We start from the raw sequence: 20,374 nt of genomic DNA, 5'->3' as shown, positions 1-20,374 counted from the left end.
CACTGGTTCTGGGTCTGTACCCCAAGGCCTCTTACCAGTTGGACGTGTTTGGAAAACCTCTAAAGTCGAGTTCATCTACATTCAGACCCTCACGGGTCCTGAGCTTATAGCGACGGAAATAATTAAATTGCGGATACAAACGGCTGAAAGGAACCTCACAACCTCTGAACATGTCATGAAATAGTTGCCAAATATTTTTTTGTGTCGATCGATTAATCGAGTAAATGTTGCAGCGGAATAGTTTATTTTCACTGTTTTATTCACTATTTAATTGAGCCCAATCAGAGTCATAAGAGTGACTATTTCACTACAGTATTTTACAGTTATATTCTGTATTTCATATTTGTCATTTCTTCCTGTTTTTTGGGGGGGAGTTTTCCGATGCGAGGGTCCAAGGATAGAGGATGTTATACATTCTAAACAATTTCACCGTAAAATAACAGTAACTTACTGGCAGCAAGGACACGTAAAATAACGGTAACTTACTGGCAGCAAGGACACATAAAATAAAGGTAACTTACTGGCAGTAAGGACGCCAGTAATTTACTGTTTTTTTACGGGGAAGTAAACTTACCGTATACTGCATTACGGTATGTGATAGTAGGATAACTGGTCTAGTCTGCTGTTAATTAACGGCATTGACTGAGGGGTGACCGTGGCTAAGAGGAGAGCAGGGCCGCCTTTCAATCAGAGGGTCAGCGGTTTGATCCCCGACTCTGCTAGTCTCACGTCAATGTGTCCTTGAGCAAGACACTTAACCCCAGAAATGTCTCCCGTAGCTGCGTCTACGGTGTGTAGATAGATACTGAATTGTAAGGTGCTTTGGATAAAAGCGTCTGCTAAATGACCGTAATGTAATGACTGTTAATTTACATGTGAGGGATGAACATTTAACGGTAGGTTACACGTATTATGAAATACTGTAAGATACCGTTTTAAATCCACCGTAAATGTACGGCAATTAATTATGCTGTACAGATTGTAAAGCCCCCTGAGACAAATTTGTGATTATTATATATACACATATATTACATCGAAACCAACCACAGACACATTCATCCCAGTAGAATTAACACCTTCAGGAATACACCGTGTGTTTGTCTTTCTCCCTCGGGGCGGTTTACGGTCGTCTTTCCATTCTTCTTCTTCTTCTTTAATTGCTTCCTAAAAGCAACGAGCTGACGTGACAGTAACGCGCTCGCGTCGTGACGGCCGTGGAGAGAGGGCGCGGGTGTGTGTTTTTCGCGCTTGCACACTGAACCTCCGCCGCTCGCAGCCACACCCTCCTCCCGTCTCCATCCTCCTCCAACCCTCCACCCCTCCACCACCCCCTCCTCACACAGCCTCGCACGCGTGCAGCTGTGCGGGGACAGGCGGTGCGTGCGTGCGTGCTTCCTCCCCTGTCGGGCACCCGCACCACCACCACCACCATCAGCAGCATCAGCAACACAAAAGGGTCGGAGCTGCCGGATCCGATCGGGAGGAGGAACCGCGCTTCAACAGCAAGGTGCCGCACTGTTTATTTCTGCTCTTCTCTTCCTTCTTCTTCGTCTGTTTCTTTGTTTATGCTGATTGTTTTCCATTTCCACCACGACGATGACCTTGTCACAGTATATCATTTCTCATTGACCCGCTCACATCTCGTGCTCCATCCCTCGCAGATGTGCAAACGTGTGTGTGTGTGTGTGTGTGTGTGTGTGTGTGTGTGTGTGTGTGTGCGTGCTGTAAATGGGCTGGGACATGCGATTTGATCCGACTTGAAATGCGCAAACGCCGATGTCAACAGGCCAAATTGTAATTAATCGTTTTTTTTTTTTAATATTTATATATAAAATGATGGCAATGAATTTCACGCATTTTGGATTTCATCTGTGGAACATATGTGAGGAAAGAAAAGGCCATATTCTTTGTTCTCCGTGCGCCTTTTTTTTTTTTTTTTTTTTTTAACTCTGCAATTAATAGTCCGTAATCCCTGTGCGGCAGCTCCCCCGCTCATCTGCCATTAACGGCGACGTATCGATCCGCGCCTCTTCGCTCCACGTCGATGTGGTCTTTCGCCGTCTCTCTAAACGACAGGCTGCCCAATATCAGCCCCGTTTCACAGGATGCGCGAGTCAGCTGGAGAAGCGTGTACGGGGGGGGGGGGGCATATGCTGCTGCAGGCCTGCATGTGCAGCAATGGATTTATTTATCTGCGTGTCGTTTTTTTAAAGGCTGTTTGTTTGTAAAGAAAATCAATGGTGCATTACTGTCCCCGTCGGTGGACTCTTGGTGCATGTAGATGTTTAGAGCACAGATGGCAGCTTGACAGAAGCGGATTCACAGGCTGCTGCTCGTTGGATTGATGCTGCTGGTTTAAGGTGAACCCGTTCTGTTTCCCTTCACGGCACCTGACCGGGTATAAATCCAGAAGCTGTTTGTGGTGGACCGGTGGTTGAGTGATGACATGTTCTGTGTCAGCTCTCGTAGTAAAGACGACGCGTCACCGCCACTGATTCAAGAGCGGCGTTCTATCAAGGGCTGCAATGTTCTCAGGGTTCAGATTCTCTCTCACACACACCGAACGGTGACCGACAGAACACATCCGACTGCCTTCGCAGAGCCAGACGGCGTCCATTTCATTTAACGCCCTTTGACCTCAGATGAAAACGTGGATTTGATTGACTGGTATCGCCGCGGGGCAGACAAAAGAACAGCCCGACTCACTGCTGTTCCTGCGCGTTTTTTTAAAATGTCGATTGATTTTCAGTCATTTGACAAACGGGAGAGGAACCTCCCAGCGTCGAGATGAACTTGAGTGCGTTTCACTAGAAGGTTGTTCTGTCGTTATAATTCAGATAATCATCTGCATGTTTTAGCAAAGACAGGAGCAACTACAGCTGTTAAATGAATAGTGAAGTAAATGCTCAGATCTAAGATGTCAAACGGTATGTATTATACATCACCCATTACGAGCGTACACAGTATTTTATATACTACTACACAGATCCTAGTATTAGACAGTTTTCTGCCCTTATCTCATCCTCAGTGTGGTGCAAGCCTTTCTGATGTTTAACATGTAACACATTAGATAAGGTAAGACATTAAGGTAACAACGGAGATTTTGCCGTCGCCATCTTGTTGTAGTTTTTTAGCAACCGATTAACGGAAGTGACCATATCAGGACTGTATACGTCTCTGGTGTCGACCTGTCAATCAGCGTGTAGCCCCGCCCCTAAAGCATCCCCTGCTTTATGGTCTGTTTGACTCTAAATGTTCCATAATGTACTAAATGAACATCATGCTGTATTGAAGAAGACTGTAAACTAGAGATTGAGACCATAAACTCATGTTTACAATGTTTACTGAGGGAATAAATCAAGAGAGAAGTAGAGTCATTTTAGACTAGACTTCTATACAACCAGAGGAGTCGCCCCCTGATGGACACTAGAGAGAATGCAGCTTTAACAGGTGAAGCATCGGCTTCACTCGACGGAACCGGAGGTTGCCGCCTGATTTCATATCACTGTAAAATATAAATAATTCATATCTGACTATGAGAATGGCATTTACACATGATGTGGACTCATTAAGATGCATTCTGTGTGGATGTGGATGTCTTTAGAGAGCATGTTTGTGCTGCTCTACAGGGAGGGGGGGGTTCTATTTCTGAGTCAGTCAGAGGAGCAGTCTGTCTTTGAAGTGCTGCTGTAATATAGGCGGCATGCAGGTTTTGGTGAAGCCCCATCATTACCATACAACCCTGTGAGACCGCAGTGTGAAGCTTCCAGGAGGGGGGGGGGGGGGGGGGGGCTGTCCTTATTACACACTAACGCTGTGATTCCTACATATATAAAAATGAAGGTGTTATTGAAGCTAGTTGGGGAGCTACGCTGCTGTAAAATATGAATGTAAATGATGTTTGCTGTCAGTAACCACTCACTACAGGGAGCTGTGGGGACGAGCTATTTTTGTAGCCAAACAGGAAGTTAGTGTCTCACTGGTTCACTCGACTAAAAGCCGACAGGATTCTTCTGTTGGATCTTGGATTTTTGCAGAAAATAATCTCTAAATGTTTAAAAATAATCGGAAAAAATGAATACCACATTTATGATTTTTGAATTTTTAGATGTAAAACGATAACGTTAGTCTATAGAGGAACTCCACCACGGTCATGTGACTTCACGTCAGTCTATAAAGGAACTCCACCACGGTCACCTGACTTCACGTTAGTCTATAAAGGAACTCCACCACGGTCACATGACTTCACGTTAGCCTGTAAAGGAACTCCACCACGGTCACGTGACTTCACGTTAGTCTATAAAGGAACTCCACCACGGTCACATGACTTCACGTTAGCCTGTAAAGGAACTCCACCACGGTCACGTGACTTCACGTCAGTCTGTAGAGGAACTCCACCACGGTCACGTGACTTCACGTTAGCCTGTAAAGGAACTCCACCACGGTCACGTGACTTCACGTTAGTCTGTAAAGGAACTCCACCACGGTCACGTGACTTCACGTTAGTCTGTAAAGGAACTCCACCACGGTCACGTGACTTCACGTTAGTCTGTAAAGGAACTCCACCACGGTCACGTTAGTCTGTAAAGGAACTCCACCACGGTCACGTGACTTCACGTTAGCCTATAAAGGAACTCCACCACGGTCACGTGACTTCACGTTAGCCTATAAAGGAACTCCACCACAGTCACATGACTTCACGTTAGTCTATAAAGGAACTCCACCACGGTCACTTGACTTCACGTTAGCCTATAAAGGAACTCCACCACAGTCACATGACTTCACGTTAGTCTATAAGGGAACTCCACTACAATCATGTGACTTCACGTCAGTCTATAAAGGAACTCCACCACGGTCACGTGACTTCATGTTAGTCTATAAAGGAACTCCACCACGGTCACGTGACTTCATGTTAGTCTATAAAGGAACTCCACCACGGTCACTTGACTCCTCGTCTCCTCCACTAAGCTAAAGGAGGACTAGTTCTAGTGAGGACGTCTAGTCGTCTCATTTACACTCTTTTTAAGACACGTAAAAGCTTCTAGATTCACATTTGTGTGTGTTTTCAGCTCACAGACTGTATGTAAGAAGTGGACGTAGTCATCGTGACGTTTGTTTGTGGACTGATGATATGAAGCCTTGAGTTCTCACCAGGTGACGTCAGTGAAGTCCCTGAGGGTTCAGGGTTTAAGGCCTTGGGGGGGACATTGAGATTGGGCCTCTCTAAAGAGACGAGGGAACCGGAAGAGCAGAGAAATGCTGACTCATTTCCTATAGTTTTAGGACTCATTCCTTCAAGCGCTCTCTATTTATGACCACGAAAATAATAAGCGGTCGTGGCGCGCTCTAATCACGCTCGTGCAGACTCGGTTACTGTTAACCCACAATGAGAGCCTTTGTGTGTCGTCGGCCGGCGGAGACGATGAATGCCGCTCTGTTCTCCTGTGGCTGCCGATCTGGCGTCGCAAACAAAGTGTCACTTTGTGCCTCCTCAGCAAAGACACAGGAGGACACCCCCCCACCCCCCCCTTTAGACTGTACATGTGCTTCACTCAAACACGCATCACCAACACTTCTCATTCCTAAAGTCTGCGGCTGATTCGTAGAGCGTCAAATCAAATTTTTAATCGATATGAGAATGATCGAGGGATGTTTACGCCGTCACTCTCCTGAGACACACACACACACACACACACACACACACACACACACACACACACACACACTGCATCTGACACCTGACTCCAGGTAATGCCCTAGATCCACAGTGACAGCAGGCAGGTGGACTCACAGACACCCTCGCACACAGAGCGGCTGCAGGACGGTAAGACGGCATTCTTACACAGAAAGTTCAAAAACAAACAAACAAGCAGCTGAAGTGATAGTTTCTGCCGGTTGAATATTGCTCACTGTAGGTTCTTTGTGTGTTTTCTGTCTCTCTGCGTGCAAAAAAACGATTATAACGGGCATCATGTCGTTCAGGGTGATGTAGTGAATATAACTGTGCTTTTTGGTTGAAGTCAAAGTGTTTTGAGATGCTCCAACAGGAGAGGAAAACCTTTCCGTGTGTTTGTTTGTCACTTGAGCGTCGGCTAATGTGGAAAACATAACCACGGTCACGTGATACGCGTTGCGTGCCGCTCTGAAATCCTTTGTGGATATCTAGAGAGCGGACAAATGCCAGCAGCAGCTTACAGCATAACGTCTGAACACAACCAGAGCGCTGTATGATTCATGAAGGTGTTTGTAGCTGCTGCTGCTGCTGCTGCTGTTTTTTTGGGGGTTTTTTTCAGCCGTGCCGGTAGTGCGGTGGCTCGAAGGGACAGCGATGTCGGTTAGTCAGCTGATCCGTCGCTTTGGCGCAAAGCGAAATATCTCCACAGCTAGAGGACGGAGCGCTGTGGAGTCGTCCTCAGAGGGTGAATTCTACCGACGTTAGTGGTCCTCTGACCATCAGCAGGTCGACATTTTATTTTTGTCAGTCGAGTTTTAAATATGGAACGCAAACACAGGCGGGAAACTCTGAATCTGAAAAGTGATGCTTCATGTTGTTAAAGCTGCGTTCTCTCTAGTGTCCACCAGGGGGCGACTCCTCTGGTTGTATAGAAGTCTAATCTAAAATGACTCTACTTCTCTCTTGATTTATTCCCTCAGTAAACATTGTAAACATGAGTTTATGGTCTCAATCTCTAGTTTCCAGTCTTCTTCAACACAGCATGATGTTCATTTAGTACATTATGCTCCATTTAGAGTCAAACAGACCATAAAGCAGGGGATGATTTAGGGGCGGGGCTACACGCTGATTGACAGGTCTCTACCACAGAGTTGTCCGTGTTTTCGTCTTAGACCTTTAACCCTTTCACAGTGTGTCTTATTCACTTGGTGGGACGGGTGAGGGAGGGAGGGCGTCTCTGAACTCTCCTGTTCTGATGAAGTTCGCTGGCAGCTTTAATCTCATCAATGCAACGCTCCTCATCTCTGAACCTATTCACCGTCTCACCCGGGGCTCCCTGCTCAGCGTTTGTTTCGCCGTGTTGTTTTTTCGCGGCCTGTGGGACGCGGCGGTGAAGGAAGCGGAGCGCGGCGCGACGAAGAGGAAGAGCGTGAAGATGTTTGTTTGCTGTCAGCTCGACATCAACGTCCCTCAGTAGATAGTTTGGTGATTCCATCTGCACGTGCAAAAGCATTTAAACAGGAAAGTGACATTAATAATGCAAAATAATGGAAGTAAACACTTTGGTTGATACATTTAGCTTAGCATACAGTTTAGATTAGCATAAAGTCATTTTACAGCAGGCAGCTGTAAAATGACCACATCAACTTAGTCTTAGTCTCATATTGCAAACCATCACTTATATGGAAGATTTAAATGCAACAAAAACAAGGAAATAAAATGAAATACACACATGTACTGTATATCAGGGCTATCCAGCACGTCTTAAATCATTTTATATATATATATTTATGTTCACTGACTCCACCTCCCTACACCGTAGTAAACCGACGATAAACATAAGTTAAAGATGACTAACAGCATATTTGTATTATTATTTTCTATCGTGACATTACATTTACTGGGTCACGATTGTAGAAAAAACACGTGTTAAAAGTAAACTTCTTTGTCTTAAATAACTGAATATATTGTCGCGTATCGTGTGCATTTCAGGACGTATTTCTCCGTCTGAATGATTTGTTTTTAGTCATTTTTAATCTTCCATAGAGACGAGAGACGTTCTGGTGACGCAAAGCAATTCACAGTGAAAAAAATCAACGTTATTTTAAAAAAAATGCCTGAAGAAGAACAAGAACTCTTGACTGGAGTAAACAGGATCACTGTGTCAGTTTAAACCTCCGTGTCATGACTTGCTTTACACTCACAGTTTTGGCAGCGTCCGTGGGACCGGCTGGGATCACGATTAATCACCACACACACACACACACACACACACACACACACACACACACACACACTATTTTTTTTCCATATTTGTAATTGCTCAACCTTTTTTGCTGTTGAAACAAACAGACCAGGAGAAACAAGTGACGACAAGTATGTCAGTGTGTTTGTCGTAGATGAGGAGGTTTGTGTTGCGTTCGTCTCCTCTGCTGCTGACGTGTCTCCATGAACGAACCAGAGGCCGCTCAAGCATCAGAGTCGCTGATGATGAGAGACGTCTCCACCACAGTCTGTAGTCGTGACGTCGCTCATTGGTTTGTGGACTGATGTTACGAAGCCTCGAGTTTAAGCATTCTGGCCGTCGCCATCTTGTTTTTTTGCAACCGTGTTTGGACTGTGAAGGAGTGACGTCTCTGGTAGAGACCTGTCAATCACTGTGTAGCCCCGCCCCTAAAGCATCCCCTGCTTTATGGTGTGTTTGACTCTAAATGGAGCATAATGTACTAAATGAACATCATGCTGTATTGAAGAAGACTGTAAACTAGAGATTGAGACCATAAACTCATGTTTACAATGTTTACTGAGGGAATAAATCAAGAGAGAAGTAGAGTCATTTTAGACTAGACTTCTATACAACCAGGAGTCGCCCCCTGATGGACACTAGAGAGAATGCAGCTTTAACACGTGAAGCTTTGCCTTCACTCTTCAGAACCGGAGGTTCTGGACCCTAACACGATGTAGATTATGTTCTCCTGCTTAGAAATGCTTCCTCATCCATCCCACGTCACCCCTCTATTGCCACAGCTCATGTTTCCTACTGTGAGTGCACCAACACACCTAACAAACCCCCCAAAAAAACCTGCTGTTTTCTTTTTGTCTCTGTTCTGTCTTCATTTCACCGTTTTCTCCCAAAAGCCAGCGGCGCTCGTCTGGGTAAAATAAAACGAGCTTTGTGCAACAAAAAAGAAAAAGAAAAGGGGCAGATCGATGTTCCCTAAGGTTTTACTGCAGTGGTGCGCAGCCGTCTCGAGCTGTGCAGCTGAAATAGGTAAACCGTCACACCCCCCCCCACACACACACACACACACACACACACACACACACACACACCGCCGCGTTCGTCCGTCTGCTTTGTCAGCAAGCTGCTTGTGCTGTGAGGTTTGGTTGCACTCGGCCGCTGCAACACGAATAAGCCTTCATGCCTGTGGACTTCAGGCCGCCGCCGTGGAGCCGCCCGGGGTCGTTTCTCGAGCCGCAGCGTCGTGCGGCGCGGCCCGCCACGCCACATCCTGTCTCCGTCAAAGGCATCTCTCTCTCTCTCTCTCTCTCTCTCTCTCTCTCTCTCTCTCTCTCTCTCTCTCTCTCTCTGCTTCTGTAGAGCACATGGTCGCTCCTCGTGCTTCTCTCATCCCATCTCCGGCTGCTCTTTTTTTTGCTGCAGCAATAAGGCTGCAAACACACACACACACACACACACACACACACACACACACACACACACACACACACACACACACACACACACACAGGAATAAAACAGGACACACACTTGTTTCTTAGACAACGTTGGGAAACTTGCAGCCAAGCCACATGTAAATAAAGAGACAAACAAAAGAAGAGTCCACAGTGTGTCTCTGTCTCTTCACACGTAGAGACGCTGTCTTGTGTTCACACACCCCCCCGACTGACAAACATGCTTGTTCGCTCCTTGTTCGACGCTGGCAGGACAAAGAGCCTTTTTTTTTCGGGGGGGGCGAGACATTTCTGAGAGAGTCTGTCCAGCGAGGACGGAAGCCCACGGCATGCTGATCCCACTGGAGACAGCATGTCTCTCTCAGTACTGTCTCGTGCTCTCTGGGTTTGTTGCGGTTTCACACACATTCAGCCGCTGTGCATCAGAAAACCTCTGGTCGGGTTCAGGAGACAGGGCCTGTGGTTTGTTGGTTCCCGGGTGAGGTCGCTTTCTCCTGACTACGTCTGCTGTGGATCTCTTAGAATGAGACACAGACGGTATGTTGGGGCAGACTCAGTCTGTGAACAACGATGTCGTACGGAAGTTTGGCAACGGAAGTACGGCGGAGTGCAACCGCTTGTCGAGAACGTTAACCAACAACGATGGCGAACGCAGCCTGAACGCGTCGACTTCACAGATCTGAGTGCCGCTAGAGAGCAGAACACTTTGTGTCCGGATACAAACATGTATTTGGACGTTCCACCAGGGAGACGTCACGAGCTACGAGTCACCAGATGATCAGAACGTCAGACACCATGAAGACACTCAGAGGCTTCACTTGATTCTGCTTTAAATCAGGAGCCACAAAGCGGTCTTCAGCACGTTCAACAGCTCGCAGACGAAGACGCCGCCGGTGTTTAGACCGAACCAGCGACCGTGTTAACCGGCGACTCTCAGCCGAGTGCGTCGCGGTTGCTCGTGGTGTTCGGCAACTGTTGAAAACACCAACAGAACATGTAGTTGTCGTCGTTGTAAAAAAAAAAAAAAAAGCCTGTAAATGTATTTTAAATACAAACTCATCTTGTTTTTTATTATCCTGTGGACCGAACGTTTAACAGCCAGACGGTTTGATGCTGCTAACAGTTTTAGTTCAACATTTAAAAGCTCGCCAACTCCTCTGGATGGCTCGGGTAAAACTCCACAACACATATTTTTGGTGACTTTGTCTGTAAAAAAAAACAGTCTATAAGACTCAAAGTCTTTTTGGCAGTATCTGCTTTTTAGCCGTTTGTTGTCATTTCACATTTTTCTTTAGTGCCACCATTACTACATCAAAGCACAGCAGAGTGGCCTCAGAGGGCTCTCTCAGCTGAGCCGAGCTCTTTGACGATAACGCTGCAAATAACATGAAACACAACAAGACATGAAGTCCAACTGCAGCTCTGCTCTGTCCGTCTCTCTCGAGTGTCTCTCCTCCCTCCTCGCCCTCCATCGAGCGCTAAGCAGAAAAGGTGATAACGGCGTCCTCGTGCTCACTTCCTTCTTCTCTCACCGCAGCCTGAGGTGCGCAGCGAACCATGGCGACGGACGCCACGGAAACTAAGCGCGGCGCGCTTCTAGAGGTAACCGAATCCAAAGGCCCAGGTAAAGAGGAACGACAACGAGCGCCTTAAAGAGACGGCGTACCAAAAGAGCCGTCTCTTTAAGGGCCGCATGGCGTGGTGACGGGTTTGGTGTGCTGTGGTTCTGACTTCTTTCATCTCTTTGATAGAATTTGTTTGTCAAGTGTCAAGAAAAGAAACATTAATCTAATAATGAGTGTAAATGAGGCAGATTTTGTTACCTTTCCCTCCCTTGTTTTCACTCTTTATGGCAAAGAATTGGTTGCCAATTTCTTAAAAATGGTTGCAAATGGCAACCTGGCAACCCTTCCTGTTGAAGCCACATTTCTCCTCTGGCAGAGCTCAAAGCTAGTCCAGATAACGTCTTTTATTTTAGAACAGTGAGCAGCTGCATTGTTTGCATTCTATCTTTGACTCAGTAGTAATCACACGCAGGGTTTCTTCTGCTGCCAGCTGGTTAGTGTTCCTTCACCAGATGGGAGACGTTTCCATCAGATGACTTGAACGAACACGCATTCAAAAAACACGTCTGCGTCACAAGCGCACAAAAGCAAGAGTTAACCTCGGCGTTCTGAACCCGGGCGCTGCTCCGCTGAGGCGGGAGAAAAAAAGAAAATAGTGCCCTTTCTCGTTTCACGCATGAGTGTGTGTGTGAGCGCGCCCACAGCGGTGCATTATGGGCTTCGTACCAGAGTAGAAACGCCGGGAGAGCTTTAACATCAGTGTCACATCATAATATCACTGCACTCAGACAGAGAAAGAAACGGTATGAATGTCATCAGCATCAACACAACGCATTGTTTTTAATTACACTGACATCATCAACATCAAGGTCCTCAAAGTGATCATTATGAAGAAGTAAAGACCACAAGAGAAAAAAACAAAGATTAAAAACGTCTCATAATTGCTCTGCAGTGCATCTTTGAACTATTCCATTTAATCTTTAACTGTAGGATTGTTCAACATCAAACGCAGGACTTTCACCCAGGAGACCAGTGTCTGTGTCTGAAACCAAAAGTCAACATTGACGAGGTCGTGAGCATTTCACGTATTTCTGTGAGACATCGTTGCTTATAACCACATGAGCAGTTCTTGAAGAAAAGGTTTGACATGTTGGGGAATACCTTTATTCACTTTGATGACAAGAATGACGCCGGCCTACAAATCATATTCTACAACATCCTCGCAAAAGATCACACCATGATGATTATAATATCAAATTTTGGAGGCACAGTCTTCATAGTTTAGTCTCTTCTTTGTTTTTTGTTTTGAGTCTCTTTGAAGTTGTTACAAATCTCTCTGTGGTTTTGTGTCTTTGTGGTCATTTTCTGAATCTTTGTAGTTTTGTGTCATTTTTCTTTGTCTTTTTGTAATTATGTTTTTGTCTGTGGTTGTTTTGCCTCTTTTCATAGTAGTTTTGTTTCTCTTTGTATTCATTGTGTGTCTTTTCATTGTTGCTTTGTGTCTTTGTAGTAATTTTGTGTCTTTTCATTGTTGCTTTGTGTCTCTTTGTATTCATTGTGTGTCTTTTCATTGTTGCTTTGTGTCTCTTTGTATTCACTTTGTGTCTTGTCATTGTCACTTTGTGTCTTTTCATTGTTGCTTTGTCTCTTTGTAGTCATGCTGTGTCTTTTCATTGTTGTTCATAATTATAGCATACTTCCCACATTCTCTATATATTAATATCTTCGTCAGTATATTTATACATACACGGCACTTAAACTCTCCCACGCACGCGAGACTCACTTCGGCGTCGGGGATCTACTGTACGTGGGGAAATTAGTTCACTGCATCATTTCCCATGATGCCTCTGGTACAGTGAGCAGCATGCGAAGTGAAATCCCACACCGGTTGCTACTTATAGCTCTGAAAGGGATACCCACAGGTCCCTGAGAACGCCCGTCTGCACAGCGGTGTAGAGTAGCTGTGTAACCTCACCCACTCAGTTCATCCAGTGGACCTCCACAAGTACATAAAAACAAAACACCAGAAACACTCTTTGTGTTGTTGATACTGAGCTAAAAGACTTCTGTTTACATCTTTTCAAATGACGTCGTGTCGACTTTAGCTCGAGACTTTCTGGCTTTAAAGATGACGAGGAAATAAAGACCAATCGACAAAAAGTCCAAAAGTTGGTTTCATAACTGTGGTTCATGACGTCTTCATGAACCAAAAGGGTTTCTTACAACGGCTCTGCTTTATTACGTAGGTCAACCATGGACAGATTATGAGACAGTGAGTCCCTGAGACAGAGACACGCAAAAGACCTCACCACCCCTCAAGCTGACTTTAGGGTTGTTTAGCCTCTTTTTGTTGTTGTTTTGTGCCTTTTTGTAGTCTTTTTGAGTCTCTATGTAGTTTCCTTGTGTGTCTCTTTAATCCTTTAATCTCTTTGTAGTTGCTTTGTGACTCTTTGTAGTCATTTTGTGTCTCTTCGTGGTTGTTTTGTTTGTCTTTGTAGTTGCTTTGTGTCTCTTTGTGGTTGCTTTGTGTATCTTTGTAGTTGCTTTGTGTCTCTTTGTGGTTGCTTTGTGTATCTTTGTAGTTGCTTTGTGTCTCTTTGTGGTTGCTTTGTGACTCTTTAGTCATTTTGTGTCTCTTCGTGGTTGTTTTGTTTGTCTTTGTAGTTGCTTTGTGTCTCTTTGTGGTTGCTTTGTGTATCTTTGTAGTTGCTTTGTGTCTCTTTGTGGTTGCTTTGTGTATCTTTGTAGTTGCTTTGTGTCTCTTTGTGGTTGCTTTGTGTATCTTTGTAGTTGCTTTGTGTCTCTTTGTGGTTGCTTTGTGACTCTTTAGTCATTTTGTGTCTCTTCGTGGTTGTTTTGTTTGTCTTTGTAGTTGCTTTGTGTCTCTTTGTGGTTGCTTTGTGTATCTTTGTAGTTGCTTTGTGTCTCTTTGTGGTTGCTTTGTGTCTCTTTGTGGTTGCTTTGTGTCTCTTTGTAGTTGCTTTGTGTCTCTTCGTGGTTGTCTTACTCATTTTCAAAGTCGTGTGTCTCTTAGCATCTGTTTGTAGTTTTGGTGTCTTTGTATTATGAGTCTCTTCCTGCTTTAGTACACGTGTCTTATTCTTTTGGCATTCTGTCTTTAATAGAGTCATACAAAGAAGAGATATGAGTCATTAAGTAATCAAAGCGTATTCCCTTTCGCTTCGCAGCAGATAACACACATCTGCATCTTGGAGGCTTGTTATCTGTTGAAGTGTTGCGGGTCAAATGTCTGATATGAGTCACTGGTGTGACATCGTCGTGGGTTCAAACTGCTTTCACTGATTTCTCTGAAGCTCCTTCAGGCTTTTCCTGCGTGCTGTTTATCTCTCCCACTTCCTTTTTAAATATGAATAAGTATGAACCAAAGAGCCGAGGTTTTCTTCTCATTCCATCTGCTGTTTTCATTTAATTCAATCAATGACATTTCACTATCTCCACACACACACACACACACACACACACACACACACACACACACACACACACTGTAGACGGACACGCCCAGAGGCACCGTCCTGCTCCTTATCTCTCCACGAGGGGCGAGATGTAAAGATTGATGATCTGATTTCAGGTGGCTGCGGTTGTCATCTCTCTTCTTTTTTTTTTTCTTCTTTTTTTTGCCCAGCAGAGAAAAGGCGACACGGCAAATTCCAGCCCTTCAGACGACTCTTTGGGAGGAAGAAGAAGAGGGAGGCGAAGGGGGGCCTTGATGGAGCAGAGCTTAAGGCGAGTTTTTCTACCGGGGAAGTGAGCTACGGAGTCGTGTCCGACGATGAGGAGTCCGATCGACATCTGAGGTACTTACACAGAGACAGCTTCGTTTCTTACTCACATTTGTCTTGACTTAATGAACTTGAGCTTGTTGTTTTTGTCATATTTCTGCTGATAAAAGATGCAGCCACATGTGTTAGTAATAATGATAATAATTTAGGGCCGACACAGGAAGTTGGTGACCTTCCTGCAGCCTTCACCCACACACATTCTTCTCTTCTGAAGAGATAAACTTCTCTTCAGATTTCTTTCGCTTACAGTAAAGTGAAAGTGTTCATGTTTGCACAATCTGTAGAGAACAGGGTGAGGCTCTGCTAAAAAGCTGGTGTGTAAAAACACACTCAGGTCATTCATTTTCTTAGTGTGAAATGATTTACGGATGAATGGGTGAGTGAGTGAGTGAGTGAGTGAGTGACGCTCTCACTCCCTCTGCAGGGAGCTGAATCCCATCGGTTCTCGAGCGCTCTCGCACGACAGCATCTTCACCCCAGAGGAGCCGGCGGCCGAGCCCGGTCCGGATCACGCCATGTCCCAGGAAAACGTCTCGGATAAAGTGAGGAACCTGCAGGTGGGCCTCGCGCTCGGTTCCCGGACACTTTTTAATCTCCCGTCTGCATTGCGTAAACGCGTTTCGTCTTTTTCTCTGGTTTGTTCAGCGGCAGATAGCACAAGGTATCAAGTTTGGCCAGAGGCCTCCGTCTCTGAGGAAGAGTGAGGGAGATGAGGGAAGTTCAGATGAAGAAGAGGTTCCCCGGAGTCCCCTGAAGGTTTTGGCCCAGGTAGAAGCCGAACCAGAGGCAACAGAGCCAAAGGTAACGGCTCGTGTTGTTGATGTAAGTCATTTGTAAGTTTACCTGTTCACCTCTTAATACAAGTTGTTGTGACATAATCCAGGTCCAGCAGGGCGCCGCTCAACAAGCCGGACCACACAGCACCCCGGTGAAGTCACCGAGGTCCAGACGAGTTCTTCCGCCCGCCGGTACCATCGAGTCCATCAACCTGGACTCCGTCCCGCAGTCGGCCCCTCGCTTGGACAACACCGCCGCCAGGCACAAACTGTCCGTCAAGCCGAAAAACCAGAGGATTTGCCGGAAACACCGTCGCTTCACACAGGTGAGCCACCTCAAATGTGCCTCGGCGTGTCGTCGGTTTATCTCTGCGACGTTCCTTACCTTTTCTGAAAACACGAGCTCATCATTTTTTCCTCATTCCCAGGACCTCCAGGAGGTTTCCATCCCCGACGCGGTGCGAGAGGAGCTCGAGGCGGCGGGCGTCTCAACGGACGACCGGCGCAGAGCATCCGTCGAGTCCCTCGAAAGCTTCAAGAAGCAGAGACTCCACGAGGAGGAGAGACAGGAGACGAGGAGGAAGAGGGAGCTGGAGGAACAGAGGCTCAAACGGGAGGAAGAGGAGAGGAGGAGGAGAGCGGCGGAGGAGCTGAGGCTGCGCGAGCTGGAGGAGGAGAGGTGTCGTAAACAGCGGGAGGAGGAAGAGCGGAGGCTCAGAGAGGAGGCGGAGAGGATGAGGAGGAGGGAGGAGGAGGAGAGGAGGATCAGAGAGGAAGAGGAAAGGAGGCAGAGGGAGGAGGAGGAAAGGAGGATTCAGGAGGAGCGGCAGCAGGAGGAGAGGAGACGACTGGAAGAGCAGAGGAGGAAACAAAAGGAGGAGGAGGAGGAGGAAGCGAGGAGGCAGCGGGAGCTTGAGGCCAAGAGGAAGAGGAAGCTAAGAGAGGAAGAAGAGGAAAGAAAGAAAGAGGAGGAGGTGGAGAAGCTGAGGTTGCGGGAGATCGAGGCAAAGAAAAACGCGGAGGCTGAGGAGAGGATGAGGAAGGAGCAGGAGGAGCAGCGCTGGAGGGAGATGGAGGAGAGACAGAGGCCTTTCTCTTTCAAAGTCTCCTCCGGAGAAAAACAGATCTTGTTCCAGAAGGTCCACCTGACGCCCGTGACGCCGGCGTCCAGCCACCAGAGCGGAAGTGCGTCCGAGCAAAGAGAGAGCGCCAAGGCCTCCTCCTCCTCCTCCGAAGGACCAGAGTCCCCCAACCTGCCGACGTCTCCGTACGTCCCCCACACCGCCATCTTAGTGACGGGCGCCCAGCTCTGCGGGACGGCCGTCAATCTGGACCAGATCAAGGACACCGCCTGCATGTCCCTGCTGGGTTTGGGGGACGACAGGAAGGCGCAGGGAACGCCGCCGCCGCCGCCGACCAAGAGCAAGACTTCGCCGGACCGCAAGTCTGGCAAAACCAAATCGCTCAACGAGTCCTCGCTGTCCACGGACCAGTCCGTCCTGGCCGAATGGGCGAGCATCAGGTCGAAGATATTCAAGGGGGTGGAGGAGGGGAAATACGACGAGTACCCAGAACCGAGCAAGAACCAGCCCGGCGGCGAAGACGCGCAGGCGTTCTCCCACGCGAACCTCAGGAAGACCATGTCGGCCAGCGCCAAGTTCTCCATCACCCCTGCGAAGAAGAAGTTCGGAGATTCAAACAGGAACTCCGAGGTGTTCGGCGCCGACGAGAAGGACGCGGGAGAGGAAGCTGCTCCGTCTGAGAGCCCCACGGCCGCCTCACCAGCTCCAACCAGCAAACCTCAGAACAGGACGAGCAAAACCGTCCGCATCGCAGAGAGAGGCTCGGACGAGTGCATGTTCGCCAAAGACCTCCCGTCTTTCCTGGTTCCCAGCCCTGGAGCCAAAACCGAGGCGTCGGAGTCGGAGACGGAGGCGTCTGAAGGTAAAGAGGAGGCAGAGTACCGAGGCCCGGACGGCGAGGACAAGCCCTCGCCGTTCGGCATAAAGCTGAGGAGGACCAACTTCTCGCTCCGCTTTCACAGCGAACAGTCCGCCGAGAAAAGGAAGAAGCGATACAGCGCCGGGGACAGCTTCGACGGCGTCCCCTCGCCTCTCACCCCCATCGAGCCGGACTCCGACGCTTCCTCCGTCTTCTCCGACAAATCCACAAGTCCCACATCGCCTCAGAGAGAAGGCGCGGCGGGCAAGTACTTACACGCCTCCGCCTCGCCCGCCGCCCCTCGGGCCAAACCGGGTAAATCCACCAGCCCGGCCGCACACGGCGAAGGCGAGAAGGTGCTCTCCAAGCCGCCGATCTACCGGAGACCGACCACGTCGCCGAAACCCGTCGGAGCGGCCCCCACGCCTCCGCCGTCGCCGCTGCCCAAAGTGGTCCACGGGCCCCCTAGAGAGGCCGCGATCCAGAGGACGGGGGCCGCCGGGGAGCAGGCGAGCAGGAGCGAGGAGCCGTCGGCGGTCGCTCAGTTACACCGGAGCGGCCAGGTCCAAGGGGAGGAGGAGCCGAAGGAGAAGAGATCCTTCTTCCCCTCCATTAACATCCCCTGGAGAGAGAAGACGGACAGGAAGACGGAGCTCATGAAGAAAGGTCAGTGTTTCGGTAATAAAAGCTCAACACTCACCGGCGGCATTCAGCGTCGCCACCAAATATCTGCTCCCACAAAGGGGCGTTTTTTTTGGGTCTTTGTCATGATTGCGTCTGTCCAAAAATATAAAGTTCAGGATAAACAGACGGCAGTGACGTCACCAGCTTGTCACAGGCCCTTAAAGGAACAGTTTGACGTTTTTGGGCAACGTGTCAATTAGTTTTCTTGCCGACAGTTAGACGAGAAGGACCGCACATAAATATACAGCTACAGCAACAATATTTAATATATTTAAGAACTCTTTTTTTTATTGTACAAACAACAGTAATGTTTTTGTAATGTGTCAAAAATTGCAGAAAAGCCATCGCTCCAGAGCAGGCACTCGCTGGACAGTTCGAAGGTCCAGGAGAAGGAGGCCGGGCCCTTGTGGATCACGCTGGCCCTGCAGAAGCAGAAGGGCTTCAGGGAGCAGCAGCAGAACCGAGAGGACCGTCGGAGCCACAGGGAGAACAAACTGGCTGAGAAACAAGCCCGAGAGAGAGACAGCGTACGCGAGCAATCTTTACCCACTTACTAACGTTCACGTCATCTCCTTTTTCTTCCCTCTCACACGAGCGTTAACCTCCTCCTCCTCCTCCTCCTCCTGCAGGTGGCGCTGCTGAGCCCCACGGAGAGCAGAGGGAGCGGGAGCACCAGTCCGTCCTCCAAACCGCAGACGCCGGAGGAGCCCAAGAGACCCGACAGCCTCCTGGGACGATTCGAGCGCAGAGAACACCTGAAGAAAGCCAACACTCTACCCAGCTCCGTCACCGGTAAGAACCGGCGCCACTGAAAACAATGAGGCAATGTAAAAACAAGTCACCTTTAAATACCTGCTTGGTGGATTTGCGGCTAATTGTTGCGCTTGATTTGTTGTCGTCGTCAGTCGAGATCGCGGACTCCACACCGTCGCCCCCTGCCGTCAAGGAGGTGTCGAAGCGCTTCCCCTCCAGCGACTCGCCGCAGGTGTCCACGGAGCCGGCGTGGCTGGCGCTGGCCAAGCGGAAGGCCAAAGCCTGGAGCGACTGTCCCCAGATCATCAAATAACACCCCCCCCCACCCCACCCCAGCTCCACCCCGGCTCCACACCGGCCTGAGACTGCACACTGCCCACTGGACTCTGAGGCACCTGGAGAGTCAGCATCACCTGCCCCCCCCCCCCCCCCCCCCCCCAAAAAAAAACTCACCATGAAAACCCTCCTGACTGTGAACATCATCTTCATCGTCGTCCTCGTGACCCCATGACCCCATGACCCCACTCTCACTGGCTGGTACTATTATCACGTTAAAGTGCGCTTCACATTCAAATACTCCAATACAATCGCACAGATATATGTAAACAATTGTTGCGCGCATGCACATACTGTATACAAACACACAAAGTATAATGTCCCACATGTGGAGGGGGGGGAGGAGGGGGGGAGAGCCAATCAGAACCACAGCTGGCCATTGCAATAGCCAACCCCAATTCTTTTGTTTTATTTTATTTTGTAGCCAACTGTGTCACCATGGTTGTATATAAATCACTCGCTCCACACAACGGGAGGTGAAGCAGTTCTCGGGTGGAGGCGGAGCTCTGACATGTGACGGTGTTTGATCAACAGAGGGGGGGGGGGACCGTCTGAACCTTGTTTTAAGGGCTACCAGTAACAGGAACCCACCGTGAGCCTGAAGGATCTGCTGATGGACGTGTTACAGGTGTTCTTTATGTGATGGATGGATGAACCATGGATGGATTACTGGAACCCCCCCCCCCCACCGGTCTTCACTTACTAAATGTCAATTATGGAGACACTTACCAACCAGGAAGAGACTCAAAACAACTACAAAGAAACATGAAACAACTGCATAGTAAAAATAAAAGACAGAATGAACACAGAGAGATGCAAACCAGCTACAAAGAGACTCACAACTCTGAAACGGGACAAAACGACCACAAAGTACAAGGACACTTGAGCTGACTACAAAGAAACACAAAACAGCCACAAAGAGACACAACGCAACGACAAAATTACCACAAAGAGGCACACGACAACTACAGGGACTCAAATCGACACAAAACAACTACAAAGAGATGAAAAACGTCTGCGAAGAGAACAGACTCACAACGACTATGACGAGGGGCAAAACAGCCACAAAGAGACTCAAAATGACTACAAAAAAAGGGAATAACGTCCAGAAAGATGAAGTCTGTGGTTCTTGCTCCGGTGGATACG

The 20,374-nt window shown here is 48.0% G+C and overlaps 1 protein-coding gene across 3 annotated transcripts; it reads left to right on the top strand.

Annotated features, from left to right (window-relative positions):
* The first annotated feature begins 1,226 nt into the window (after window positions 1-1,226).
* On the top strand, window positions 1,227-19,322 carry cracd (capping protein inhibiting regulator of actin dynamics). 3 transcript variants are annotated; one of them, XM_068725337.1, is made up of 10 exons: window positions 1,427-1,507; window positions 8,813-8,945; window positions 14,585-14,753; window positions 15,163-15,295; window positions 15,384-15,539; window positions 15,622-15,840; window positions 15,943-18,121; window positions 18,476-18,666; window positions 18,769-18,931; window positions 19,045-19,322. In XM_068725337.1, exons 2-10 carry the CDS (start codon window positions 8,885-8,887, stop codon window positions 19,203-19,205), a joined length of 3,432 nt encoding a protein of 1,143 aa, XP_068581438.1. In that variant the 5' UTR covers window positions 1,427-1,507; window positions 8,813-8,884; the 3' UTR covers window positions 19,206-19,322. The 3 variants fall into 3 exon arrangements, with proteins under 3 accessions (XP_068581440.1, XP_068581439.1, XP_068581438.1); XM_068725339.1 differs by lacking the exon at window positions 8,813-8,945 and having other exon boundaries at window positions 1,227-1,507; XM_068725338.1 differs by lacking the exon at window positions 8,813-8,945 and having other exon boundaries at window positions 1,227-1,507; window positions 14,582-14,753.
* The last annotated feature ends 1,052 nt before the right edge of the window (window positions 19,323-20,374 follow it).

The sequence above is a fragment of the Cebidichthys violaceus genome, unplaced genomic scaffold, assembly GCF_023349555.1.
Source record: "Cebidichthys violaceus isolate CVI_PGR_0920_01 unplaced genomic scaffold, fCebVio1.0.p SCAF_35, whole genome shotgun sequence".
NCBI lineage: Eukaryota > Metazoa > Chordata > Actinopteri > Perciformes > Stichaeidae > Cebidichthys > Cebidichthys violaceus.
The sequence above is the reverse complement of the archived record's forward strand: the minus strand, read 5'-3'. Positions and strand labels throughout refer to the sequence as shown.